Here is a 27,847-nt window from a genome sequence, read left to right on the forward strand (position 1 = left end):
TTTTTTTTTTTTTTTTTTTAAAAGATGACCAGTAAGGGGTTCTTAACCTTTGACTTGGTGTTGTCAGTACCACGCTCACCCAGTGAGCTAACCGGCCATGCCTATATAGGGATCCAAACCTGTGGCCTTGGTGTTATCAGCAGCACACTCTCCTGAGTGAGCCACGGGCCAGCCCCACAAATGTTTTTAATAGTCGATTTCTTCACATCAGAGTCCAAGCAAGGTCCATCTGTTGTAACTGTGCCTTTCAACATGAGGCATCATCATAAATCATTCCCCTTACAGATAAATGGCAAATTCTCTTCCGTGTAATTTTACATGCCCTCGATATGACTTTTAAAAATCTAAATGAAGGGTGGTGGGGACTTTGTGGTTGAAGGCCTGCATGTGCCACTGCCTCAGGCTGAGGGGCCATTGAAACATGTCGGGGATTGTGGGCTCATGTTACCTTTCAGTTCTATTTTTGCATGACTTTTTGCAGTTGTCTTACAGTACAAAAGAGAAGGAGTGAAATGGAGCAATATTGGAGCAAAAGGCTCTATATTTTATTGGAATCAAATTAGTATTAATCTGAAGTAGATTTTGATAAATGAAGATGCTTATTGTGATCTCTAAGCAACTATTAAGAAAATAACTTTAAAATATAGTATAAAAAAGAAAAACAGCAGTCAGGAATTAAAGTGGTACACTAAAAAATATTTAACATGAATGAAGGCAGTCACCGAGGAACCGAGGAACAAAAATAAGTAGATAAATAAAGAAGACATAGAAAACATATTAAAATGGCAAATGTAAATCCAGCCATATCAGTAATTTCAGTAAATGTGAATGGTCTAAATAAATACCCAGTCAAAAGGCAGGATTGTCAGGGATCAAAAAGATCCATCTTAATAATATGTTGTCTGTGACACTGCTTAGATTCAAGGACAAACGTAAAAGGATGGAAAAAGATATACTGGAAGTAATCACTAGAGAGCTGGGGTGACTGTATTAATATGAGATAAAATAGACTTTTTTTTTTTTTGCAGCTGGCTGGTATGGGGATCTGAACCCTTGATGTTACAAGGTGATGCTCTAACCAGCTGAGCTAACTGGCCAGCCAAAATAGACTTTAAGATAAGAAATATTACTAGAACCAAAGAGGAACATATCATAATGATACATCAGGAAGACATAATAGTCATAAAGGTATATGCACCATGCAACAGAGCTCCAAAATACCTGAGGCAGAAAGTGGTAGGATTGATAATAGAAACAGACGATTCATCAATTATAGAGATTTCAGTATCCTGCTGTCAGTAGCTGATGGAGCAGCTAGACAAAATCAGCAAGGTTATAGCAGACTTGAAGAACATCATCAGCTGACTCTGCCTGACCAGCATCTGTAGAACACTGCCTGTGGACACAGAATACATCTTCTCAGGTACACGTGGAACATTCTTCAGGGTAGACCATATGCTGGTCCACAGACAAGTTTCAAGGATAGCTGTAACACAAAAAGACAACAAGTGTTGGTGAGGATGTGTAGAAACTGGAACCCCTCATACATTGCTCGTAGGAATGTAAAATGGCACAAGAAGGCAATTTTTTACAAAGTTAAACATAAACTATATGACTCAGCAGTCTACCCAAGAGAAATGAAAACGTATGCCCACACAAAGACAGGTACATGGGTTCCATAGCACCATAATTCATAATGGCCGAAAAGTGGAAACAACACAGATGTCCATGGTTAAAACAAATGTGCTGCATCTGTACAGTAGATTACTGTTCAGCATTAAGAAGAACGCACTACCAACAAGTGCTACAGCATGGTTGAACCTCAGACTCACTGTGCCAAGGGGAAACAGCGGATCCAGTGGCTTCACATTGTCTAATTTCATGTATAGGGTCTGTCCTCCCCAAAACAGATTTGTTATAGAGGTGGAAAGCACTTAGTGGTTGCCTAGGGCAGGGGGTGGGGGTGGGAGCAGTGATTAACAGTACCTGGGCACAGCATACCTTTTTGAGATGGTGGAAGCTCTCTAGAATTAGATTGTGGTCATGGTTGCACAACTCTATAAATTTACTAAAAATCATTGAATTGTACTCTTACAGTGGATGAATTTTGTGATAGGTGAATTATACCTCAATATGGTTGTTAAAAATAATAAGTGGAAGTTAAAATAGTTGGGTTTCTGTTTTGGCATTTATAAATGTGCTCATTGGAAAAACAAAATCTACAGAGGTAGAAGTTGTGGGGCCAACCCAAAGATTGTGGGCACATGCTGCCCCAGCCCCACCCCTCCCTAAGTTTGGACCATGGAATAAAGCTGGAACTGGGGCAGGCAGCGGAAACTGCTTCTGGTTCTCTGGTTTGTTTCTGTGATAAGCAGATCCTACTCCTATACTTTCCTGTGGAGGAGACTCTCTTTCTGTCACAAATTGTTGATCTTTAGAAATATCGGCCACACCCAGGTGAGAGCAGCTTGATTTTTTTTTTTTTTTTTTTTTTTTGGGGGGGGGCCCCAGCCCCACCCCTCCCTAAGTTTGGACCATGGAATAAAGCTGGAACTGGGGCAGGCAGCGGAAACTGCTTCTGGTTCTCTGGTTTGTTTCTGTGATAAGCAGATCCTACTCCTATACTTTCCTGTGGAGGAGACTCTCTTTCTGTCACAAATTGTTGATCTTTAGAAATATCGGCCACACCCAGGTGAGAGCAGCTTGATTTTTTTTTTTTTTTTTTCTTTTTGGGTGGAGGAGTATTTAATTTGGTAAAATGTGAAACTCTTCTCTAGAGGTCCTGCACCTGAAAGGTAAAGATTGGGTTCCTGGGTCATCCTGGACCTGCACGGGGTGAGGGCTCCATGAATGGCCACCCCCACACTTCCCCAAGAGAACGTTTTCGTGTGTGCATTTCTTGGAAGCGTTGACCATCCCTGGATGGTCAGTAGGCCAGGACCAGGCCTGCTCTGTGTCAGGCACCATGCTGGTCCCTGGGGCACAGACAATTGGGATGGGATCTGATTCACACAGCTGCTTCTTGAAGAACCATATTGTGAAAGAAAGTACAGAGGTCTAGGGGAGAGAGACTTGGCATTGACGATGTGGCTCACTGGGGGTGGAAGTCACTGGGCACCTGAGCAGACCATCTCCATTTCTTCTTTCCGTCTGGGAGGAGAGAAGGCTGGGGCTCCTATGGACTGTGTTTGGGCAGGGACAGATGTGGAGCCCAGTATCTGCTGCCTTCCAGCCTAGGTGGGTGTCAGGCAGGCGTCCTTCCATTGGGGTATGTGCAGTTCAGGCAGCTCGTGTCTCTCCTCCCTTTGCATCATGTGGCTCTTTTGCTGTGGGAGGGAGCTACCCTTGGTGGTAGGGCCTGCTGTGTGGTGTGGATGGAATGGGCTATGACACATGTTTCAGTTGGCCACCTTGGGGCCTTTGGCCTATTGGAAGGGCCCAAGGTAGCATTTGAGCTGTTGTACCTGATCCTGGCTGTAGTTTTTCTGGCTCTCACCTCCCTGATCAAGCACTTATGGCCTGTAGTAGACTTTAAAATGCACTAGAAATGCCATCTGTTTGCTGGGCCTGGCGAGCAAGGCATCGTTGCTGACGTTTAGAATCATTGCCCCCGTCTTTCTTTTGAGACTTTGGCATTCACAAAGGGGGCCATGAGCAGGTGACACATCTGTAGAGAGACCAGCCTCTATTCCTTGCCAAGGGAACACACTGGCTGATCATTTGCTATTAAGGCAGGGTTTGGCCGCCCACAGTGGTGAGTGTGCACACTTGTGTGCACACATCATTTACTCTCACGGTGACATCCGCGTCCTCTTTCAAAAGCAAAAACAAATCTGAAAGCAATGTGATATTGAAGCTGCCTGTTGTCTAGAATGTGGGAATGTGTGGACAGACTCGCTTCATTCTGTGCAGGAACGGGGTCAACTGGAAGAGGTGTGCCTTGCTTAACTTTACCAAGGTGACCCTGAGGATTGTGGGCAGAGTTTTTCCTTTGATGTTGAGGCAGGTGTTTCTTACAAGAGGCCACTTGGGAGGGAAGGATAAAGTCAGCACTGGAATTGCCCACACCTGTGAGGAGGTCACACTGGTGCATGCCATGAGAGGCCTCTTCTGGTGCGGCCCCGTACTGTTGAGTTCTGACATGTGCATATACCTATGTGATCCAAACCCTGACCAAGGGAGAGAACCTTACCATTGCCCAGAAAGCTCCCTCTGGAGGGGACTTCATACGCTTCTGCGCTGCCCGTCTTGGTGTACTTCCATACTCTACACCAATCTTGCCTCTTCTTAGACTTCCTGGAAATGGACTCACACAGTACATGTTGGGATCAGGCTGCCTTCACCTTGAGGGTTTGGGATTCATCCCTGGTGTGTGCATCATTAAGCTGCTGAATGATGTGCACAGCAGGTAGACACCTCCAGGGCCTCTGGTCTGGGGCTGGTGTGAGCGCCACTGCCATGCGTGCTCCTGCAGATGTCTCCACTTGACCATTGGTAGGCATTATTCAGTAAACACCGAGGGGTTGAATTGCAGCATCGCAGGGTCTATGTGTGTTTAGTTGTGTTAACAAAACTGCTAGGTTTTTCCCCCCAAATGTCCCTTTCACACTCACTAGGTGTGGCAGTCTGGCTGCTTAATACTTAGTTTTGTCAGCCTTTATGGTTTTAGCCACTTGGTCCCCAGAGAAGTCAGGTTCCAGGCACTGGCCTTCGTGTTTGACCATGTCCCAACCTTTGTCACACTGTCCCCTCTGTGACAGAAGCATGAGGCCAGGCCCATGAGGGGCAGAAGAGACGACTGCTCCATATGCTTGCCATATAGCGGGAGCTCAGTCCGTCACTGCTGCCACTGAGTGCCAGCTGCCTGCGTGGAGGCAGGTGGGAGTCCCAGCCAGTGATTGCAGACCCGAGTCTCTCCCCCCTTCTCTTAGGACGATGCCCCGCTGCAGCTGTGCTTGGCCCTCAGGCCGCTGTCTGCTGGAATGTGCATCCGTGAGTGAGATGGACGAATGTGGCACAGCTGTCATGTGGTGGCTCGGGAAAGGGCCGGGTTCTCACTGCCCTGGGATGGGATGTGTCATTTATGGCCTCACCCTGGCCCTCCTGCAGCCTTCTTCACAGGGATTGATCTCCCCCTTGTCAGGGTGCGAGAGCTTTGGAAGTCCCACAGCAAGAAGGCTGTTCTCTTCTGTGTGACTGACCTGTGGTGGGGAGTGGGCTGCAGCGCTCATGGGCATTCTCTGGAGCCCCCTCCTCCACTGGGCTCCAGCCCTCCCAGCACCTGTTGAGGGCTGGCCTCTGCCTTTCACTCGCTAATTCTGCTGCAAGACTTCCAGGGCAGGCTGGATGGCCCCAACTAGAAATTTGAAGCCCACCGAGTTTCTTAGCTGACCTTTTAGCTGTTGGGTAGCAAGTCCAGCTCTTGGGAGCTGAGAGATATGTTCTCCTGGTAATCGGTTCCTGGGTCCATGCTCCCTTCCTGCCTTGGTTGCCTCCTCTCCTCCTTGTTCTGCCTCAGTGTTCCCTGTGGGCTCCTCCCAGTTCCATCTTTCTGTGACCTGCCTTTATCATGGACCTTATCTGATCCCAGGTTTGAAATCTCTGAGGTTGAGTGGTTCAGCTATACTTCTGAAAATCATTAGATTATTTGGAGGTACCAGGATGACAGACTCTGGGTGCCCTGTTTCTAACCCCCAAAGTGACCCAGCTCATATAGGGCCATAGTGTGAGCCAGCCAGGTGGCAGGTAAAAGAGTATTACTCTTCCATGGCCTCACTGCCTCCTTGTTAACTTTACGACTCCTCCTCTGGTCCAAGAGGGGATACGGGATCCCTGACTTTGAAACAGGGCTTCTCCTGGACAGTGCAGGCCTTCTGGGGATGTTGCTATGTCCTGGCCCTGAGAGAAAACCAGAGGCCACTCTGTACAGTCATCAAGGTAATCGCCTGTAAACGCTTGCTCTTTTCAGTCAGGAACTCCTCTCTTCACACACGTAAGTTAAACAGATTTGCAGATATTTTCCTTATTTTTAAACAACTTGGTTTCTGTTTCTGCCGTTGAACTGATATCTCCTCCCAGCACACACTTCTGCTGGTGCTGTACTTGTCACGTGCTGCAGGCTTCTCTTCCTGTGACCAGAGCCCAGCTGCTGTGGCAGGAAATTTAAATGTTACATCCAAGAGGATATGTGAGGGAGGTTTTCTGACCAGCACTGTGGCTGTGCCAGCTGAAACTGGGTTTATATACGTTGCTTTTTACTGTGCAGCCAGTTTCCCTGCTGCGGTGAGAGCAGTTGTACCAGAACTGTAAGCAGCCTGGAGGGTGGGGGTGGAGAGCATGTTGGCCCTGAGAGCTCCTGGGGCCCTCCAGTCCTTCGTGGTCCCTTAACCTGGTGAATGAGCAGAATGAATGGGGCAAGAGGCCCAAGCCACAAGGGCCACTGTTGTGGGTTGGATACCTGTGTGGTTGGATACAGAGGAGTGGATACCTGGGACCTCCCAGGGATGTGTGTGACCCCCAGTGGGGCAAGCAGGAGTCACACCCAGGAGGGCAGTGTTTTCCCAGTTAGCAGAAAGTGCCCTGGAAAGAGAAGAAAAACCTGATTGGGAAATATTCTGAGGTTTTTTTTATTTTTTAAATTAATTTATTTTTTTATTCAAGAAGATAAGCACATGTATTATAACTTGTGAGCTGGGAGGAGCAGCTGGTGGTGGAAAAGGAATATAGGTGCCTGGCAGCCCTGCTTTGATCAACAGTTCCCCCCTCCCTTTTGAACACCTCTCATCTCTGCTGTGAAGTGAGCCTGGTAATTTGTGAGTAAGATTTGTCACAGTGCTGATGGGAAGAACCCTCGGGGACTCATAGTGTCTGAGAATAAAGGACAGGAGGGCAGATGGGCCACAGACTCCCGCAGGAGGATGGTGGATCGACATGTACTTCCAGCCCTTGGAGATGCTGAGTTCCCTGTGGTGAGGCTTGGTAGGTGCCTCAGTGACTTGGAAGGGCCCAGTCCCACCTGAGGGGCAGGAGGCGAGGGTGGGCACATTGGCGTGTCTGATGGGTGGAAAGATTGGAGACCACCAGACGTTGCTACGTGCCCCTTCCTTTGGTCTCAGGCCATAGGACTGCTTCTTTTTAGAGTTTAAATCTTAAAAATATTTGCGATGTAACGAAATTGCAAAGCTTTGGGGTCTTGGTGGGACTGAGACCTGGTGATGTGCGGAATTCCTCAAGGCAGGGTCCTGACAGCTTTTAGAAGTGGCTTGCACACAGTGGAGCTTTTTTTTTTTAAGATGACCAGTAAGGGGATCTTAACCCTTGACTTGATGTTGTCAGCACCACGCTCACCCAGTGAGCTAACCAGCCATCCCTATGTGGGATCCGAACCTGTGGCCCTGGTGCTATCAGCACCGGACTCTCCCGAGTGAGCCACAGGCCGGCCCCACAGTGGAGATTTCTAAAGAGAACCATCAGTCCAGGCATGCAGCACTGCCTTCCTTTGAGAGGACTTGGTGTATCAGTGGGCAGTATAGGAAAGAGTGGCCCTAGTGGCATTCTCTAGGGAGCTCACGGCCCAGAAATTGATGTGCACAGGGGTCAGGATTTGAAGGGACATGGTGGTGGGAGCAGATACCGGAAAGGTAGGCTGGGCAGATTGTTGGGGGCTGGGAAGGGCTGGCCATGGAGCTGGGACTGGAATCCTCCCTGGGGAAGGGAGACTTGATGCTCTGAGCCTGGTTGGAGCCTGGAAGCTTTTGGACACTTCCATGTGAAAGTGAAGGCAGACATGCTGGAGAAGGGAGGAGATTCTGAGGCCAAGAGAGTGACAGTCTAGGGGCAGTGGGGCATGAGATGCAGGGCAGTGTCCCAATGTTGGGGGCCTGGGACACCCAGCCAGCCACTTTCCCGTGCTCGACCTCCCCATGTGCAGCACGTGTGTGCAGGCTCTCTGTGAACTGGGTAACCTAAGGGCTGCACAGTTGCCGCTTTGAGGCCACGAGAACCTTAAGGTTACCAATTCTTGTTGGCTTATGATTGAATGAATATTACAGGGAAATCATGGTGTATCTATGGGATGAGTCCCATTAAATTTGTAGTACGACTTGCTTTTCCAAACATAACTTTGGCAGCAAGAGAAAGCCAGATGGGCCATAATGTGTCTGCCAGGAGCCCAATATCTGTGTTAGTGACTAGGCCACTGCTGGCTGTGGGCTGTCAGGGATGGGAACCCTGCACCTGAAGCCTGGACTCTGCCATGGTTCCATCTCTGGGCCCCACACAGCATTTGGATTTGTGAAATATATCTATTGAAATTTACTGTTAGAAACTTGAAAATAAGGGCTGGCCTGTGGCTCACTTGAAAGAATGTGGTGCTGATAATACCAAGGCCACGGGTTTGAATCCCTATATATGGATGGCCGGTTCACTTACCTGGGAGAGGGTGGTGCTGACAACACCAAGTCAAGGGTTAAGATCTCCTTATCAGTCATCATTAAAATAAAAAGGAAAACTTGAAAATAAAAAAACCTATGACATATTAGCACAGATAACATTTTTTTTTTCCTTTTTATCTTTTTTACTGAGCGGTAACGGGATCGCAACCCTCGGTGTCGCGCCTGTACCAGGGACCGGCAACGGGATCGCAACCCTTGGTGTTGCACCCACACCGCGCTCAGCCAGTGAGCAGGAACCGGTCTCCACATGGGATCCGAACCCTCGCCACGCTCCCAAGCAGCGCACTCTCCAGTGCGCCACCGGGCCGGCCCGACAGATAACATTTTTTATTAAAAAAAACTATTTTACAAATCTCTAAAACTTGGCTTAATAAGAAGACAGCTTCTGTACTCTCGTACCTGCTTCTGCATCCAGTCTCTCATGATATTAGGTTGAAGTGTATGAATAAAATCCATCTCCCACAGAGAAGCGGATAGAGAACAGAACAAAAGAGAGCTTCAACAGTCTTTTCAGATGGTCGTGCATTTCCCCCCTTTAACGCAAAACGAAAATACAGAGAGTGACCATTCTCTACCGGTTAGTTGCACCTTATATTCTGAAACCTCATCAGTGAGCTTTTTGTACTCACTCACAGTAAAATCCATTGGGCTTATTTGCACTTTGAGCCCAGAAAAGTCTTTTTAAAAAAAAAATCAAACTTTTAATTTTATTTATTTTTTATTTTTTAAAATTATTTTGTCCTTTTTGAGACCGGCCGCACTGCACTCAGCCAGTGAGCGCTGTGAGTGCAACAGTCATCCCTATATAGGATCCGAACCCGCGGCGGGAGCGCTGCTGTGCTCCCAGCGCCTCACTCTCCCGAGTGCGCCACAGGCTCGGCCCTAAACTTTTAATTTAATTTAATTTAATTTAATTTAATTTAATTTAATTTAATTTATTTATTTTTTAAAAAAGATGATCGGTAAGGGGATCTTAACCCTTGACTTGGTGTTGTCAGCACCACGCTCAGCCAGTGAGCGAACCGGCCATCCCTATGTGGGATCCGAACCCGGGGCCTTGGTGTTATCAGCACCGCACTCTCCCGAGTGAGCCACGGGCTGGCCCTAATTTTATTTTTTAAAGATGACCGGTAAGGGGATCTTAACCCTTGACTTGGTGTTGTCAGCACCACGCTCAGCCAGTGAGCGAACCGGCCATCCCTATGTGGGATCCGAACCTGGGGCCTTGGTGTTATCAGCACCGCACTCTCCCAAGTGAGCCACGGGCCGGCCCCTAAACTTTTAATTTTAGAAGTGCTTTAGATTCACAGAAAAGTTGCAAAGATCATTTCTGTATACCCCACCCCAGTTTCTCAGTTGTTAACAGACTGCAGTGGAACACTGTTCAGAAGTAGTGAACCAATGGGCCGACCCGGTGGCGCACTGGATAGTGCGCCGCTTGGGAAGTGCGGCGGTGCTCCCGCCCGAGGGTTCGGATCCCACATACAGACCGGTTCCCGGGAGCAACACCGAGGGTTGCAATCCCGTTGCCGGTCCCCGGTCCGGTATGGGGGCAACACTGAGGGTTGCGATCCGTGGCCGGACACGGAAAAAGACAAAAAAAAAAAAAAAAAGAAGTAGTGAACCAAGATCCATATATTATTATTAACTAAAGTCCATACTTTGTTCTAATTTCCTCCTTTTTCCCTGTTGTCCTTTTTCTGTCCCAGAATCCCACATTACATTTAGTCCTCATGTCCCGTCAGGCTCCTGTGGGCAGTGTCAATTTCTCAGATTTTCCTGGTTTCTGATGACCTTGACGGTTTTGAGGAGAGCTGCTCAGGTGTTCTGTAGAATGCCCCTCCACTGGGATTTGTGTGATGTTTTTCTCACAGTTAGATGGGAGTGATGGGGGAGGAAGACCACAGAGGTGAGGTGCTCTTCTCGTCACACCATATCAAAAGTATGTACTGTCAACGTGACTTACCTCTGCGGGTGTTGACCTTGGTCTCATGGCTGAAGTGGTATCTGTCGGGTCCACTGTACAGTTACACTCTTTACCTCCAGTGCTGTACCCTTTGGAAGGAAGTCACTATGCACAGCCCACACTTGAGGGATGGGGAGTTATGTCCTCCTCCACAAGGGTGCACTATCTATATAAATTATTTGGGATTCTATGCCTGGGAGATTTGTCTCTTCTCCCCTGAGCTATCTTTTACTCATGTATGAGTTTGTAATACCATTGAATGTTAGAAATGAGTTTACTGAGTTGTAGAGATGTTTCAAATACGCAGCTCATTATTCACTATCAGAAAATCAGATTGGTTAATGTCACCACTGCTCTATTTGTTGTGAAGCCATTGAGCTCAAAGCGAGTGAGAAATACAAGTTTACCAAAAATCTAAATGTTGCTTATTGGAAGCTCGGACTTTGTCACTGGCAGCAAATACCGTCAGGTGTTTTCTGTGAAGCAAAGGCTTTGTGTTGACCACTTTGGGGTAAACATCTGCTAGACACCCAAGTCTGATTACTGTGGTGTGTCCATCAGTCCTTCCAGCGAGCAGCATGAATGCTTTACTTTATGGCGCCATCCTCTTTGGCATGGGAAAGAGTGCTTCATTTTGTCACAGAATATTAAAAGGACATGTACTCAAAGGTTGAGGTTCAATTACATTTCATGACAACTTCCTAAGGTGAGTGCAGTTCCATTCTGCAGATGAAGAAACTGAGCCTTGTTGAGGTTTGGTGACTGTGCCAGGTCCCCCCACAGCTACAGGGGCACACCCAGCCCCTCTGCAGTCCTCATGGCATCCTGCAGCCACTCTTGGAGCAGATCTGGTCAGAGTGGGGGGAACACCTGAGCACACTGGGATTTGCTAGGTGCACGTGGGGAAAGGATCCAGTGATTTGCTAGGTGCATGTGGGGAAAGGATCCAGTGACTTGAAGCACAGATGTTTAAAGGGGCAGGCCACTTCATTTTTTTTTTTTTTCCCTTTTTTTCTTTTTTCGTAACCGGTAACGGGATCGCAACCCTCAGTGTCGCGCCCGCACCGTGCTCAACCAGTGAGTGGACCGGTCTCTACATGGGATCCGAACCCTCAGCGGGAGCACCGCCACGCTCCCAAGCGCCACACTCTACCGAGTGCGCCACCGGGCCGGCCCTGGGCAGGTCACTTCAAACAAAGCGAGTGCGTTCCCTTCATCACGAAGGTTTGTGGTCGCTGCAAGCTGGAAAGCAGTGCTTGTTTCTTGTTTGTGGTTTTCATCTGCACACAGGTGACTTCTCTCTCTTTCGCTGTGCATTGTTGAGGAAGCCAGTGTCTCTTCCAGGAGATGCCTTTCAGCTTGTTTTCTGTAGGGTGTCCTTCCTCTGCTGTACTCAGTGAGTTCTCACCAAGTTTCTTTCCTGGAGGAAGGTCGGCCTGGCATGGGTGCAGGGACCAGAGGCAGGAAGGGACGCTGGTGTTGGAGTTGTGGTTGGTCATAGGGGGCTCATCCTCCTTCCTTTCTTTCTTTCTTTCTTTCTCCCCACACCCAGGCTCTCTGGGGTCTTGATTCCTGGTCACCATCCCAGAATCCAGCAGGTGGCAGCCCTCTTGCAGTGAGAGTGTCTGCCATCCCTGAGTTCTGTTTCTGACCATCCGTCCTCCTAATCTGCTTTTTGACACAGGCAACTAATGTTTACTGATCAGTCTAAGGGCCACATCAGTGTCCTCCTGCTGTCCACTCCTTATCACCTCAGGGACTTAGCATGCTGATGCAGCTAGCTGCCCAGTTTCCTTCAAATATAAATAAAGGTTAGCTTCAACTTCTTCCATCCTGGCTACCCATCCTGTCCAGCCCCTCCCTTGCCTCCTTTTCTGGGGTCCCAGCACAGTGAGGGTGTACACAAAGTCTGGTTCCCATGTGAGCCCAGGTTATCTGCAGGGCCCAGCCGTGTGACCTTGGGAAGTCACGCGGCCTTCCCTTAAGACTGTTCCTTTGCCTGCAAACTAGGGTGATGGTGGAGCTGTTGGGAGGATTACATGGATGGTGTGTTTTGGTGGTTGGCACAGGGATATTGTGAATTGTAGCAGGTATGCTGGATGATTTTCCAAACTTAAATGGTTAGCCTTTCAGTTCTATGATTGCAATAATTTCTTTTTCTTTTTTTTTTTTTTTTTTGTCTTTTTCCGTGTCCAGCAACGGATCGCAACCCTCAGTGTTGCCCCCGTACCGGACCGGGGACCGGCAACGGGATTGCAACCGTCGGTGTTGCTCCCGCGCCTCGCTCAGCCAGTGAGCGGGAACTGGTCCGTATGTGGGATCCGAACCCTCGGGCGGGAGCGCCGCCGCGCTTCCCAAGCGGCGCACTTATCCAGTGCGCCACCGGGCCGGCCCTGCAATAATTTCTAATAAGCGTTCCTTCCCTCACTTCTAGGCAGAGTGTGCTGAGCTTGATTTAGCCTTCCTGGTGGTGTCAGCTCCTGGACAGGGTCATGCTGCAGTGGCCTCCTTGGGCAGGTGGAAGGCTACTGGCCAGTGAGCATGCCACTGTGGTCTCTTTGCCTTTTCTCTCCAGCTCTCAGCCACTCTGCACACCCCCGAAACAGGCCCCTGTTGCAGTGAGGTCCTCCGGCCTTCCTGGCTGGGCTGTTTGACTTCTGAGGGCTGCTGCGTTCCTAGAAGGCATTCCACAGCACAGGCTGGATGCCTCTTGGACTTGCTGCCGCTGGGAGCAGGTGCTGCGTGGGGCTCCTCCACTCCAGCTGGGGGCCTGGGAAAAGGAAGGGGGACTAGGACAGGCTTGCAGGTCTGGGCCAGCCACACATGCTCCCTCCTTTTCTCCTGAGATGTTCAGCCATAGCTGTGGCAGGGCTCTCATAATGGAGTCCCAGAGCAGTAGTTTGACCTGAAGTCTCCAGGAAGAATGATGGCTGGGTTTCAAAAATCCCATCCCAGCTGCTCACCTCCTTGGCCTCCATGGCAGAGAAGCAAAATGTGTTCTGACTTCCTGGGCCCCACAGAGCAGGTTCTGGACTTTTCTCTTGACATCCCAGCCAAGAGGATCTCAAGTTACGAGGCCAGGAGGAGTGGTAATGGATGCTAAGAAGGGGTTGAGGGAATAGCAGAGGAGCCAGGGCTGGTGAGAAGCAGGTGGGCTCCAGGGCCCCAGGGAAGAGGGGGAGTATCTGGGGAGGCATCAGGACAGGCGGGTCTTAGGCTTTGGGGCACAGCCTGTGTCTGGGCAGCAGAGCTCCCTTTGTAATCACATTGTCTAAGTGAATGCCACCCCTTGGGAAAGGAGGGTGGGCTGTTGTGGGGTCCCAGTGAGCAGCACCCATGCCTAGGTGGCTGTGGAAGTTCCCAGAATCACGTGCTGACACAGTCAGTACACAGGGACCTGCCAAAGGAGATACTGCCCAGTGGTAGGACTAACCTGGGGAACTGATGATGATAATAACTATTTCATTTTTCTCTCTTGTAGGACTTTTCTAGAAGTGTTTCTTGAATTGGGGGGTGAGAGGACTGGGGACTCATTGAATGAAGCATGTGGAATTGCTTTCTGGCTTTGACTCAGACCTCCCTCCAAGTGGCACCTGAAGCTGTGGTGCCTGCCAGGCCCACAGACGGTCCCCTCCTCTTCCATGGCGCCCTCTCTTCTGGTCTTCTGCCCAAGCTTCCTGGAGCTGTTTTTCTGTCTCATCCCAAGTTTGTGTCTGCCTTGGGTGGCCTCTATGTGCAGAGGACTGCTTCTGGTTCCTTCGTCGGGGAGCTTTAAGGTTCAGCGGGATGGATTCCTAGATAAACCTTTTCTTTTCTGCCTTTTGTCTTTCTGCTTTGTCTCAGAGTAGTGTCTAGAGTTGGTGCCTCTGTTGGGGACAGTTGGATGGAGGAAGGAGCTAGTTCCCCAGGGGCTGAGCTGGGCTGTTGGCCCCATTAGCTTAGTGGTTTAAAGCAACCATATATTGATATATTAATGTCTGTCGATTCTGCTGGTTGGCTTGTCCCACCCAGTGAGGCACTACTACTTGTGCTCTCTGGGCCTTGCAGTCCCACATCAGCTGGACTGGTGTCCCCAGGGGCTTCATCACTCACATATGATGGCTGGGACAGATGGGACTGACCAGGCCCATCTCTGTCTCTGTCTCTCCTCCCCCCCAGCCAGTTTGGCATCTTTTACTATGGTGGTCTGGGGCAATCACACTGCCCCCAGAATGAGCATTCCCAGGGACCAGGTGGATGCTGCAAGCCTTCTGTGACCTTGCCTTGAAAGTTTGCAGCATTGCTTCCTCTGCATTCTGTAGTTCAGAGATTGAGCCACAAAACCCGCCCTGGTCTGGGGGAGCGCACTGCAGGGGGCTGAGAATGAGCTGCCACATTGCCCTGAGCCAGCTCTGCCCATCCTCCTCCACCAGCCTCTGCAGAGACAGGCGAGTGGGCAACAGGGTCTATCCCAGTTTACAGGGTTTTGTCAATCATGAGTATTAGGGCTCCTTGTTAATATCCACAAAAGTGCCTGGACTCATAGGTAGGAATTGGACTTCTAGGGTCCATTGACCAAAAAGACACAAAATGACTCAGAATTCAGAAATCCTTTTAATTTTGCATTTCTTTTAGCAACACAGCATCTGTGTATATATGGGACGCAGCCACCCACATGTGCAGGGTTATTGGTCCGTCTACAGGCATTGCCAGATTCCACATGAACCTGTAGATCCATCCTAGAACCATGCACTAAGGCAAGAGGAGTAGGTGGACACTCGCCACTGTGCTGGGCCCTGAGCAGACCCGATCCCTGCCCTCAAAGTCTTTGCAGATATTCGAGTGTTACCTTCAGTAACCCATTTACTGATTGCTCTGCCCCAAGCTGCTAAAGCTGTCTGGTCAGGAAGATGTTTTACCCTGTGTAGATTAGTATGTGCCACAGTTCTGACCCAGAAACTGCAGGGCTGAGGCGGGGTGGCCTGTTGATGCCCTTATCTTCTCAGCCCTGCATGTTGGGGGCCCCAGGAGGTGCTCGCCTCTAAGGTCCTAAAATCTGGAAGACCACTCTGAGGCTAGAGGGCCCTCCCAGAAGGGCACTGTTGCTCAGCTTCACTCCTGCGCCCTTCAAGGCCATATCCCATCAGGGCATCAGTTGGGGTTTCTTGGGAGTCTGTGGTGTCACCACTGTCTGCATTTTTGGGGCCACCTAGAGGCCCATCTTTGGCCTCCAGGACATAGTTGGCTCTGAGAGGTAGCAGGTGATCTGACAGCAGGATGGATGCCCCAACCAGCAAAATGGGAGCCCTGGGGCAGCTCTAAGCAGATAGCTGTATTCCTTCCTCCAAGGTAGAAACGGGATGTGGTTGCAGAAGTCCCAGGCTGTCAGAGCAAAACTACCTCCATTCTTTGGGCCAGCAGAACGGCTCCTGGTTGAGTGTTAGCACTCAGGGTAAGCAGCACCCTACTACTGTATCAGGAAGGTTGCTATTACCGTGGCCCTGAGCTGAGTGCCTCTGGGTCCACAGGGCTGCCTGCACCTCCTGAGGGTCATCTAAGAGGTCTCACCTCACCAAGCAGCCCGGAGAGGTGGCGGGCAGGGGTTCCTGTTTCCCTCCTAGGAGGCACAGAGGGAAGAACCCAGTGAGACTCTAGTGTTTTCTGACTCACAAGCAGGGCTCTCTCCACAGCCTGAGTTGCCTGTAGCGATTTCAAGTCCAAGGTTGGGCAGGGGGTGATCAGGGAACTCCAGGTCCAGCAGCTTTGTGGGGGAGCAACTGTACAGGAGTGCGTAGGCTTGGGGCAGGGCAAGCAGGACCCCCAGGTCTGGGGTGGGAGACGCTGTGACTTCTCTCTCCCCCACCGCTTATGGCCTTAGGAAGAAATTCTTGCCCTCCTCTGGCTCTGGAGAGGGGGGGTGATCCCCCTCTTTGCTGGGGCTATGGTGTCACGCTGGGTTGGATCCCTTCCCACCCCTCACTTGCTCATTGCTGGTCTGCTCACCCTGGGAACATCCAGCCCTCATTGGGAGCTGAGGCTGTGCTATACCCACCTTAAGGGTCATGATGGCCCTAATTCAGGGTGGGGCAATTCACCTGTCAAATGGACAATGACATGCCATCCTGGGAGGCTGAAGGAGGGAAGGCTGATCTGGTAGGGGGCCCCCATGCAGGCCCTGCCCAGGGAGGTGAAGGGACTTTCCTTAGGTTTGCTGGGCTGAGGGTGTGTGAGCTGGTCACTGGGCTAAGGAACAGACCCTCCAGGCACAGTCAGTCCTTCTTGGGAAGCTGGAGGGATGGTCTACTCAGCCTGCTCTGCCGTGAGTGGAGCCCCCAGAGTTCTGCCCTGAGCTCCTGCCCTCAGGGAGGAGAATGGGGCTAAGAAGGCTTCCTGGGGCGTGTAGCTGTGGTGGTCTCGCCAGGTCTGCACTGTTGAGGGGCTCCCTGCTGGTACACTGGTGTTATGCTCACTACACTCACAGGGCCAGGGTGTGGGAGGGCAGCTCCATCCAGTCAGGGATCTCTCTGAGGGCAGGGATGGTTTGCAGTGTGTCTTGAAGGTTGAGTTGGGGCTTATAAGGGGGACTTGGGGGTGTGGTGGAGAGATGTTCAACAGAAGGAGAGTGTGCTTGAGTAAGTGGAGCCTTGGCAGGCTGTGTCTGTGGGTCAGGACCTGGAGCTTGGTGGACAGGTGGCAGGGCACAGGGGAGCCAGAGTGGTAGGGCAGGGTGAGAGCAGGGTTGGCTTGCAGGGATGTGAATGGCTGGGCTTCTGTGGGTGAACGTCCTGGGGGAGGGTCTGGTGGGTCTAAAGTAAGTGTTTACAAGTGGGGCTGGTGCTGGGCCTAGCAGAGTCCCCACCCCACCTTTAAACGTAGCCAGCAGTCACCTGCCAGGCCTGAAAGATGAGAGGAGGAAGGGTCAAGCAGCGAATGGTTGTGGCAGGCCTTGCCTGCTACATCGGGCCACAGTTCATTGTTTCCCTAACTTCCCTAGTGTATGTGGGAATCTTGGGGGGTGGGGTGGGGTCTCATTAAAATGCAGACCTTGATCAGATAGGTCCAGGGTGATGAGATGCTGCATTTCTTTCTTTCTTTTTTTTTTCTTTTTTGGTGGCTGGCGGGTACTGGTACTGGTACAGGAATCCAAACCCATAACTTGGGTGTTATAACACGGCGCTTTAACCAACTGACAGATGCTGCATTTCTACACGTGCTGGAGAAGCTGCCCGCGCTGCTTTGTGGGCCGAGACGGCTGACGGTCAGATGTTCAAGGGGCCAGCCCCACTCCCGCCATTTCCCTGGGCCTCGCTCCCACCTACTTTTGCTTTCTGGTTTCTGTCTGTCCACCCAGTGGACCATGAACCCTAAGGACAGAACACCTTTTATCTAGGGATTTCTCTCCATTTCCTGGTCTGTCGCCTGCTTAGATGCGCTTTCAGCAAATGTGAGGGAGGAAGTGTGCCTTTCCTGGACACCAGGCAGGCCTGTTCAGAGAACCAGGAAGGCTCGAACCACCATGGACGACTCTGCATTCCCTCAGTAAGACTCCTTCCCTGGCATGGGCAAGAGGACACTAAATATTAACCATGCACTAGCCACTGGCTGGTGAGCAGCTGAGAGTGATAGTCTTGTGCTGTGGGGGTCAGATCACGTTCTGATGTAAGTTTATAATCTGGGCCTTCCCTCCAGGAAACTATGGAAGTTCCTGGCAGGTAACAGGATTTCTGTGCTTGTGAAGTGAGGGCCAGCGTGCAAGGGAGGAGGTGGTGAGACCTTTTCTGCTGATGGCAGCCTGGCCTGCTTCTAGGGATTTCTGTAGGTCACATAAAATCTCTTCTGATCACTATATTTTACATAAGCGTTTTCAAGATAGGCAGGAGGCCAGGCTTATCAGATTTGCCCTGAAATATCACAAAGCTTTCAAGTCAACTTGGTGCCTAAGACAGCTGCTGTGGAGTGAAGGTGGAGCACCTAGTGGTGCGGGTGAGTTCCCTGCTGCCCTCCCAGCATGCTGGGCTGGATTTCTTCTGCTTTTGTTCTCCTGGCCTTAAATAGTTTTTATAATTAAAAAATTTTTTTTCTAAAATAATGCCTGTGATCGTATCGAGCCTTATGTTCTTTTTCCTGAATTAGAGAACTCTCTAGGAAAGTACCGAGTGTCTTAAAGCCCTCTCTCCTTTAAAAAATTGAGCTTAGCAAAGTTTTTCATTTTGGAAAGTACAGAGGCTAGTGGCCCCTCTGTGTCTGGAAGAGGTGCCTGTGATGTGCGAACATCCCCTGTGGGCTGGAGCCACACCGGAAGTGCCTGTAGGTCTGCGGCCCGGGGTGAGCCTGGCACCTCCATTTTCTGACAGCACCTGAACCCTTACCTCCCTTCTCAAAATGAAGGCTGCGTGTCACAAACCGGTTAGAACTGGCCGTTGCCATGGTTTTCACATTGGAAGGCACAGTTAAGGGGTCACATGACCAAGGAGGGAAATGCCTTTGTCACATGACTTTTTGGTGGCCTGATTAGCATACAGGAAGTTCACTCCCTGCTGGCTGCTGGGATACTGAGTGATCACTGATGGGCAGTGACGTCATCTCTTGGATGAGTTATTGATTAGTCTCAGGCCAAGATGGGGCCAGGGAGCGCTGTGGCCCTCTTGGGAAACTTCAGCCATGGATGTACTCTGTCTCTAGCCCTGCCCTCTTTCCTTAGCCAACTTGAGTTTTATTAGACATCTCACCTCGGAAGAAGGGCATGCCCTCAGTGAGAAGATAAAAAGTGATCAGTCCCTACAGGTTGGCTGTGCTCGCCCAGGAAGTATGTCTGTCACCTGAAACTCTATACTAGGTGCTCCTGGGCCACTGTTCACCTGGGAGCCTATCTGTGTGCAGACCAGCAGCTGCAGTTCTGTGCTGGGGCCTTGGATCTCCCTGCCTCTGAGGCCCTTGGAGTCTGTATGCACATCCAGAGGGCCTAGTGTTGGTGCTCCATGGTCACCTTGTAAGTCAATCTTGGGTGGAAAGTGGTCCGTCAGCAAGGAGACGCACAGGCAGTTTGGTGAGATCTGAGTGAGATGTCCTGGGTTACTTTATAAACTACCCATGTCTGGACTTCAGAATATGGCCGAGAGCCTTTGTGCCAGGGGACTATATACTTTGAAATGGGCAGCTTTCTCTCCACTCACCTGGATTCTTGTGAGAGGCCTGCTGGCAGCTGTGCTAGTTAGGTCGGATCAGGCTAGTGCTCGTGTTCAGGTGCGACCGCCACGTTTCTCCTATTGGCAGAATCAGGGGAGGCTGGAGGAGAACAGGGCCAGCAGCTGCAGAGCCAGCGTCTGGTGAGGCCAGGGTAGAGCTGGTGAAGCCGCAGCCTCTGGTCCTCTTGCCTATCTTTCCCTGGAAACACATCTCAACTAAGGCTTGGAAATGGAGGTTCCGTGGGCTGTTAAAGCATAGTCAGGCTTTTCATCCTAGTAACTCTGTGTCCTCAGCTTGGCTGGAGTCTAGGGAAAAAAGGGACAACTTTGAGCTGTGACTCTGGTTAACTTCATTTGAGTTTGTCCTTTGGGTCACAGTGCCATCTAGCGGATATAGTCCATCCTCAGCTGATTTTTCTGCTGACAGGAAGGAGGATTTGATTCTTTCAACACAAGCACTGAGCCCAGAACTTAAGGGAGAGTTTGCATTGTGCAGTCAGCAAGTGGAGCTGCTTGGTTGGGGGCAGAGTGTTGCCCCAAGAGTGCTGGGTCAGTGACACCATAGCAGGTGTGCAGCCCTGTGGCTTAGTAGCATTAGATTCTTCCTTGAGGATGGTTCACAAGAAGGGGAAACTCAAAAGTCAGTGTGTTCTTGTTTGGGTTAAATGATACAGTTTGCAGTGAGCTCTGAGCCTGCGCACAGTAAGCACAGAGTTGATATTCACTGTTACTGAATTTTTTTTTTTTTTTTCGTGTCCGGCAACGGATCGCAACCCTCAGTGTCGCGCCCGGACCGGACCGGGACCGGCAACGGGATCGCAACCCTCGGTGTTGCTCCCACATCTCGCTCAGCCAGTGAGCGGGAACCGGTCTGTATGTGGGATCCGAACCCTCGGCGGGAGTGCCACCGCGCTCCCAAGCGGCGCACTGTAGCAGTGCGCCACCGGGCCGGCCCGTACTGTTACTGAATTTTGATAAATGACATAGCACATGCTCATAAGCCAAATACTTAGACCTTTGTGACCATGTTCTGACAGAATAGCAAAAAAAAAAAAAAAAAAAAAAAAACCTCCAAAACACCACAGCTACTTCCTATCTCCCCTAACAATGCCCAGCTTGTGGTAAGATGCTGTGGGCCTCAGATCAAGTCCACAGCACAAGTGAGCTTCCAAAACAGAGCATGGCAACGACTGGAGAGTAGATTTATTAGAAAAGAGGGTGTGGGCTAAAATGATGAGTGTTTCGTGATGCAGTTTGAGCTGGGACTTCTGGGGTGGGTGGGAGGGTCACAGGCAGGTGGCTGTGGCATCCACAGGGCAGAGCAGTCCACGTACCATTAGAGTGTGGAGGATGAGGACAGCCACCAGACACCAATTTGTGAGCAGATTAGGTGGGCGGAGAGTGCCAGATCTTGGAGAGAAAAATGTGTTCTAGTCAGTTTCAAAGCAGGCATCCTTGGGAGGCGGTGAGTGCCTAGCACCTGAGCGCAGGCCGGCAGCATGTGGACAAGTTCTTGGTCTGTTGGGAGCCGGTGGGTTGCCAGGTGTGACGGCTGCCTTCATGCTTAGTTTGAGCAGAGAAGAAAGGTTGGTTTGAGCAGGGGGCTGGGTTCCTATCAGGTGGCTTCCAGCTTGGACAGTTGGTGGCACATGGTTTGCGAGGTGCACGTGTCCCACCATACTCCGCATGCAGGAGCCCTGACAATGGCTGAGACCAAGCCAGAGCCCCAGGATATGGAACTGAGCACTTTTACCCAATACTGAGCCACATGGTAGAGGAGGGAGCTGCCATGTTTTCCAGAACAGCCATGTCATGTTGTCCTGGCTCTTGAGGGGCCCAGGCCCTTGGCAGGTCTAGGTGCCCCAGGATGTGTGCAGAGGGAGGAGGCAGCCCATGCTCTCTGCTCCCCTGCTGTTTGTCTGTGAGATGTGGGTGCTGTGTTGGCAATAGTCAGGGTGCTCTGGTAACCACCCATGTCTCTGCCCACAGTGACATGAAGTCTGAGAGGAGACCCCCCTCGCCGGATGTGATCGTGCTCTCTGACAACGAGCAGCCCTCGAGCCCAAGGGTGAATGGGCTGACCAAGGTGGCCTTGATGGAGACCAGCACCGAGGCCCTCATGGTGAGCCCTGTCATGGTGTGTCACTGCCACCAGAGCCCCAGCTGTGCCCAGCCCTACCCTCAAGTGGAGATGGTGATGGCAGGGCCCTTGTCCCCCCTCCCTTTCAACCCTCATTCTCTTGCGCTTGCAGAAAAGCAGTCCCGAAGAACGAGAAAGAATGATCAAGCAACTGAAAGAAGAATTAAGATTAGAAGAAGCAAAACTTGTCTTGTTGAAAAAGTTGCGACAGAGTCAAATGCAGAAGGAAGCCTCTTCCCAGAAGGTGTGTGCTCGCTGCCCCCGCCCCGGGTCCAGAGGATCTGTAGGGAACCAGTGGTGATGCACCACCATCTTATTTCCACCCCCTCCTCACTGCCAGGGCTGGAAAGGCTGGTCAAGGGGGATAAGGGTTTCCTCGAGGGTGTGTGGGTCGATATCTAAAAGGATGTTTGTGGACTTCAGTACGAATTTTGAATTCACCTCAAAGGGTGTCAAAGTACATTTCAGTCTAGAATGTTCTGGATTTGAGTATGTAAAGCTCCCTTCTCTTAGACTAAAGGTGTAAAAGAAATAGAGCACAGATGTCTTTGGTGCTAATAGAATCACGTTTCTGGGTTAAGAGCTCTGTCCCAAGCCCATCTCCAGAAAGGCCACCTGCCCTGTGAGCAGCCATGCTGGCCACGTGGACAAATTCCTGACTGCCACAGGGGCTGCCACAGCACCCCACAGACCTTGGCCCTGGTCCCTCAAGAGAGTCCCACTCTCAAACCACCTGTCCTGTAGCCCCAGGCTCTTTGTTTACTGCTTCAAGATGCAATTTAACATGTATGGCAAGTTCAGGTTTATTGGGAAAGTTCCTGGTTGGGGATGAAGTTACCTTTCGTGTACTTTAATCGCTGTCTCAGTAAACCAGCAAGTAAGTTCACTGCAGACAGGAAGAGCTGACAGCTGCTTAAGGAAGGAGCACAGGAGGGGCCACTCTCTGGTCTGACCTGTGACTTTTTTTTTTTTTTTTTTAAAGATAACCGGTAAGGGAATCTTAACCCTTGACTTGGTGTTGTCAGCACCATGCTCACCCAGTGACCAACCGGCCATCCCTATATGGGATCCGAACCCGTGGCCTTGGTGTTATCCGCACCACACTCTCCTGAGTGAGCCACAGGCCGGCCCTGACCTGTGACTTTTTTTTTTTTTTTAAAGATAACCGGTAAGGGAATCTTAACCCTTGACTTGGTGTTGTCAGCACCATGCTCACCCAGTGAGCAACCGGCCATCCCTATATGGGATCCGAACCCGTGGCCTTGGTGTTATCCGCACCACACTCTCCTGAGTGAGCCACAGGCCGGCCCTGACCTGTGACTTTGTAAACCTCCACGCCCTGCCCAGTTAGCAAGTGGGTTGAACAGATCCTGCTTATTAATTTTCTCTGTTTCCTTGTTGATTGAGCCTGGGCTCCGTGTGGGTATCAGGGAGCAACCAGGAAGTGATGCTGAGAATCAGGAGAGGGGTAGGATGGGCTTCTGGAAAATCTCTCCTTGGCCTGTAAAGAATGCACCAAGTCCTGCCACAGACAGGGTCACTGTCAGGCTGGAAGCAGATGTACTTCAAGAGCCTGATGCACTCAGAGGAGGAAGAAAATCAGCCTTCCTCCATTGGAAGTACATACTGGTACCTCTATGCAGGGAGGGAGGGGCTGGTGGGCCCCCTCATCTCCTGTGTGTCCTGCTCTCTTACAGCCCACCGGCTCTGCTGGGAGCACTGTGACCACCCCTCCCCCACTCGTGCGGGGCACCCAGAACATTCCTGCGGGCAAGCCATCGCTTCAGGTCAGTGTCCCCCCTGTGCTGCAGCTGGGCGCCTGGCTAGCACCACTGCTGTGTGCGGTCAGGAAGGGCCCATCGGTCTCCTGAGCAGCCCTGATCCAGGTACTGCTGAAGGCTGCCTTTTCCCTTCTAAGTTGGCTGGAGTGAGGCCTTTGGGCCCACAGCCTAGAGGAAAAACTATGCATTCATTCCCTGAACCACATGGCCCAAACTAGGCCATTGTTGATGTCACAGTCAGAAATCATGGCCCCTCCAGTGACTACCCCAGCAAGAATGAGCAGACCAAGCTCCCTTCGTGTTGACTTTCCTGAGGGTGGTTCAAGGCATACTGCAGCCCTGTGAGGCCCAGGCCTCACAGCCTCCTCCCAGCTTGGCTGACAACCTCTTCTGCCCTCCTCAACAGTGGGTCACCCTTGGGGTGAGACAGGCAGAGGGCTGGAGGGGTCCCTTCCCAAGTCCCCCTAAAACAGGCCTGAGCCCCTGGCCTACACCAGTAGGAGGATGGTGCCCATCCCGGCTTAGCTATTCTCCTGCTGCTAGTGGGCCTGTACTATGTGGCAGTGTGCTGCCACGTTGCTGGCACTCATGCCTGAGTGGGCCAAGTTGTGCATGGCTCTTGCTGGAGTCTGTGATCCTTGTTCTCCCATGTTTAGAATAAACGGGATTTTTAGCCAATTTTTTAAACTTCTCTACCTTTTTTTAAAAAAAAACAACCAGTATGTGTACTTTTACAAAAATAGCAAATCTGGTTACTTTGAAAAAAAAAGGGGGGGGGTCCATGTAAATCTGGGTGTTGTTGTTGTTGACAGACCTCTTCAAATATGGTCACTTAAAAAAAGGGGGGGCCATGTAAATCTGGCTGTTGGTGTTGTTGACAGACCTCTTCAACTCGAGTGCCTGGCAGCGTCATCCCACCGCCCCTAGTCCGTGGAGGGCAGCAGGTGTCCTCAAAGCTGGGGCCGCAGGCGAGCTCACAGGTCGTCATGCCCCCGCTTGTCAGGGGGGCCCAGGTGAGCAGGGCTGTGTACGCTGGGAGTCCCCAGCAGCCCCCGCAATCACCCACCTCTTGAGAAGGACTCTATTCCGTCCTTGAGGCTGGGTCTGTGCCTCCCTCTGTTGCTGGTCTCATTTGGATTCTTGTCCTGTCCCCCCTTCTTGCCCCACCCTGTAGCAAATCCACAACATCAGACAACATTCCAGCACTGGGCCACCGCCTCTCCTCCTGGCCCCCCGGGCATCCGTGCCCAGTGTGCAAATTCAGGGACAGAGAATCATCCAGCAGGGACTCATCCGTGTCGCCAGTGTCCCCAACACCAGTCTGCTTGTTAACATCCCACAGGTGAGGGGCCACACCGGGAAGGGACATGTGATCCCCCTCCCCATGGGCCCCCAGTCCGGGGGCATAGTCCCTCAGAGGTGGGTGGGACCTGGACTGTGCTGCTGGGGCCATAGGAGTGTGAAGGCCATGGACAGAAGTCTTATGGGCAGACTTGCCATCTAGCACAGGTGGTAGCCGCTGAGAGCAGTGAGACCTGAGCTGTGTGAAGGGCCAGGTGGAGCTGGCAGGTGGTCTGCTCACCAGCTCCACGTTGGGAAGTGAGCAAGATAGGCCCGGGAGGGTGACAGGTGAGAGACAGCAGGTTTTGGGGTATCGATAAGGCAGACAAGGGGCAAGGAGACTGCCAGGAGTGAGCACCAGAGCCTAAGCTGCCCTTGGTGTCCTCCCCTTTTCATTCTTCCTTGGCGTGGTTTGTTTTTGACCACCCTCCTCAGACGAGCAAAGCCAGCAGGGCTCTGGGCAGCGTCCCTGCCTTCTTTAGGTCAGGTTCAAGTGCAGAGATGACGGTCTGTTCTGCCCCCTACACGGGAGTGTCCTGGCCTGACCTGAGCAGGCAGTATTGTCCATGAATAAACCCTCATCCAGTCCCTCTGGTTCTTGGTCTCATGGTGCCAGGAGGGTAGGCAGAAAGAGGACAGTGGGGGATCTGGTGGGGAGAATGCGGAAGTGGCACAGGCAGCCAGGCCCATCTCTGCTCATCTTGGGGGACACTTTGCAGGGGTGGGGTTGTGGGAGAGTATCTGAACTCCCTGAGCCCCAAGATGTGTTCTTTGCAAGTCTCTGGTTTTGTCTATTTTCCTGGGGATGGTGCGCACAGCTCTTGTCAGACTTCCAGAGAGGTCTTCGACACCTAAAAGCTAAGGGCACCGATGTGGTCAGCTCTGGGTTTTGTGGAGAGTGGTTGACAGTTGGTGGCAGGTGGAGACAGGGTGTCAGCCACCCTGTCCAGATGAGGACGATGAAGTAGTGCCAGAGCAGCGAGGATGGGGATGGGGAGAGGGCAGAGGGGCGGGGGCTGGTCCAGGAGCGGCTTTTCCCTGGAACCCTGATGAGGACTTGGGTACCCATTAAACCTCAGCATCCCAGATAAACACTTGCAAGGTGGGGAAGGTGCATGGACACCACAGTGGGCCACCGTGGTGCCCAATGAGAAAGGAAGAGAGCCAAGCAGGGCCTGAGTGGGGCTGCCTATCAAGGTCAAGGTCATGACTTCATGGTGTCCTCACATGGCAGGTGCGGCAGACTAGGTTTGGAATGTGTACAGGGCAGTGGGTAGCTGCACACCCTCAGTGAGTGTGTTAGACAGTCATTTGTCCCTTTGGGTGATTCATTTAATGCTTCTTCTGGTCCCACTGACTTCTGTGAACGTGCTGAGTGTCAGACAGCCTGGATTTACTTAAAGGCCTTGTTAACTGAGTGCACCCAATGCGGACTTTGGGGCTGTGGGTTCACAGGTGGAGCCTTCCTCAGGGCGGGCTCACTGAGCCCCCTGACCACGTTGTTGTCTCCCCAAAGCCCACCCCAGCATCGCTGAAGGGGACGACGGCTGCCTCCGCTCAGGCCAACTCCACCTCTACCAGCGTGGCCTCTGTGGTCACCTCCACTGAGTCTCCAGCCAGCCGGCAAGCGGCCGCCAAGCTTGCGCTACGCAAACAGCTGGAGAAGACGCTGCTTGAGATCCCCCCTCCTAAGCCCCCCGCCCCAGAGATGAACTTCCTGCCCAGCGCAGCCAACAACGAGTTCATCTACCTGGTTGGCCTGGAGGAGGTGGTGCAGAACCTGCTGGAGACGCAAGGTGGGTGGGCCCTAGGCTGTTCCTTCTCCTGAAGGTTCTCACATGTGGCAGATGCTGAAGCACCTGCTCTGCACCCAGGACTGTGGTAGGTGCGCATCCTAGGGCCACCGGGTCCTCTCTTTTTGGGGCCTCTGAGAGACAGGCCCTGGCAAGGCTCGTGGCCTAGGGGGATAAACAGCAGTGGCCCCGAGATGTTGTGTGTTCTGGGGGTGGGAAGGGGGCCGACAAGCTTTGCCTCCGGAAAAGGCTCTGCCTCCAGGAAAGGCTCTTAGGTGAGTGTGGGGTCATCACACAGGTGAAATTTTCCAGAGCCTTGAGTGCTCTGAGGAGGGAAAGTGACGTGGAAAGTGCCTCCTGAGTCTTAGGAGATTCTAGAAATAAAAAGGCATCTACTGGGTAGTGCTCAAAAACAGCTTTGGAAATAGAGAGGTGGGTGGCCGAGTCGGCTGCTCCCCACAATGCAGAGACTGAGGATGGTTATGCCCTGAGATTGAGTGGGTGGTGCTGTTAAGGGGAGCTGAACCCTTTCCCCAGTGACCACATCAGAGTGGAGGAAAAGGCAGAGCTGTGACCTGTCCAGGGAAGGGGAGGGGCCTGGCGGGCTTCAGACCCTCTCGTCCCTCAGCTCAGGCCAGTGCTGGCACCTCCCAGCACAGACTTGGGGGGCAGTGGTGATGGGCTGTGTACAGAAGAGAAGTACCTTCCACCCGCCCATCATCCAGGTACAGACACAGGGAAGGAGGGCATGGGGATGAGGCAGGGCCGCTGTCCCGTGTCTCCCCAGTCTTGCGGTGTTGGGAGGGCATGCTCCCCATTCCCTCAAGGCACCTCCTCGGTACATCTCTGGGCTGCTCTCATGTGGTAGTGCCCAGAACCCCTGAGAGGAAGAGCCCTTGACACTTGACTGGGGCCAGACCCAGCAGCAGCCCCAGAGCAGTGGGCACACAGCGGCCCCCTCGGATTTGCTTGTGGTTCCTCCTTCCCCTCAAGTTGCTCTCATAACACTCCCCCACCACAGGGTCACTTTTTTTTTTTTTTTTGTCTTTTCTCCGTGTCCGGCAACGGATCACAACCCTCAGTGTTGCCCCCGTACCGGACCGGGGACCGGCGACGGGATCGCAAGCCTCGGCGTTGCTCCCGCGCCTCGCCCCGCCAGTGAGCGGGAGCCGGGCCGGCCGTGGGGCCCGCACCCCCCGACGGGGCGGC

General features: G+C 51.8%; 1 protein-coding gene across 4 annotated transcripts in view; it reads left to right on the top strand.

Annotated features, from left to right (window-relative positions):
* GATAD2A (GATA zinc finger domain containing 2A) overlaps positions 1–27,847 on the top strand; it is a 66,706-nt gene that overhangs the window by 30,590 nt on the left and 8,269 nt on the right. For all 4 annotated transcript variants that reach the window (XM_008569738.1, XM_008569737.1, XM_008569740.1 and 1 more), the window contains exons 3-8: positions 21,573–21,705; positions 21,836–21,967; positions 23,421–23,510; positions 24,386–24,517; positions 24,679–24,846; positions 26,362–26,641. In XM_008569738.1, the coding sequence (XP_008567960.1) occupies positions 21,573–21,705; positions 21,836–21,967; positions 23,421–23,510; positions 24,386–24,517; positions 24,679–24,846; positions 26,362–26,641 (935 nt within the window). The remainder of the gene's footprint in view (positions 1–21,572; positions 21,706–21,835; positions 21,968–23,420; positions 23,511–24,385; positions 24,518–24,678; positions 24,847–26,361; positions 26,642–27,847) is intronic.

Source organism: Galeopterus variegatus, unplaced genomic scaffold (assembly GCF_000696425.1).
Source record: "Galeopterus variegatus unplaced genomic scaffold, G_variegatus-3.0.2 Scaffold526, whole genome shotgun sequence".
NCBI lineage: Eukaryota > Metazoa > Chordata > Mammalia > Dermoptera > Cynocephalidae > Galeopterus > Galeopterus variegatus.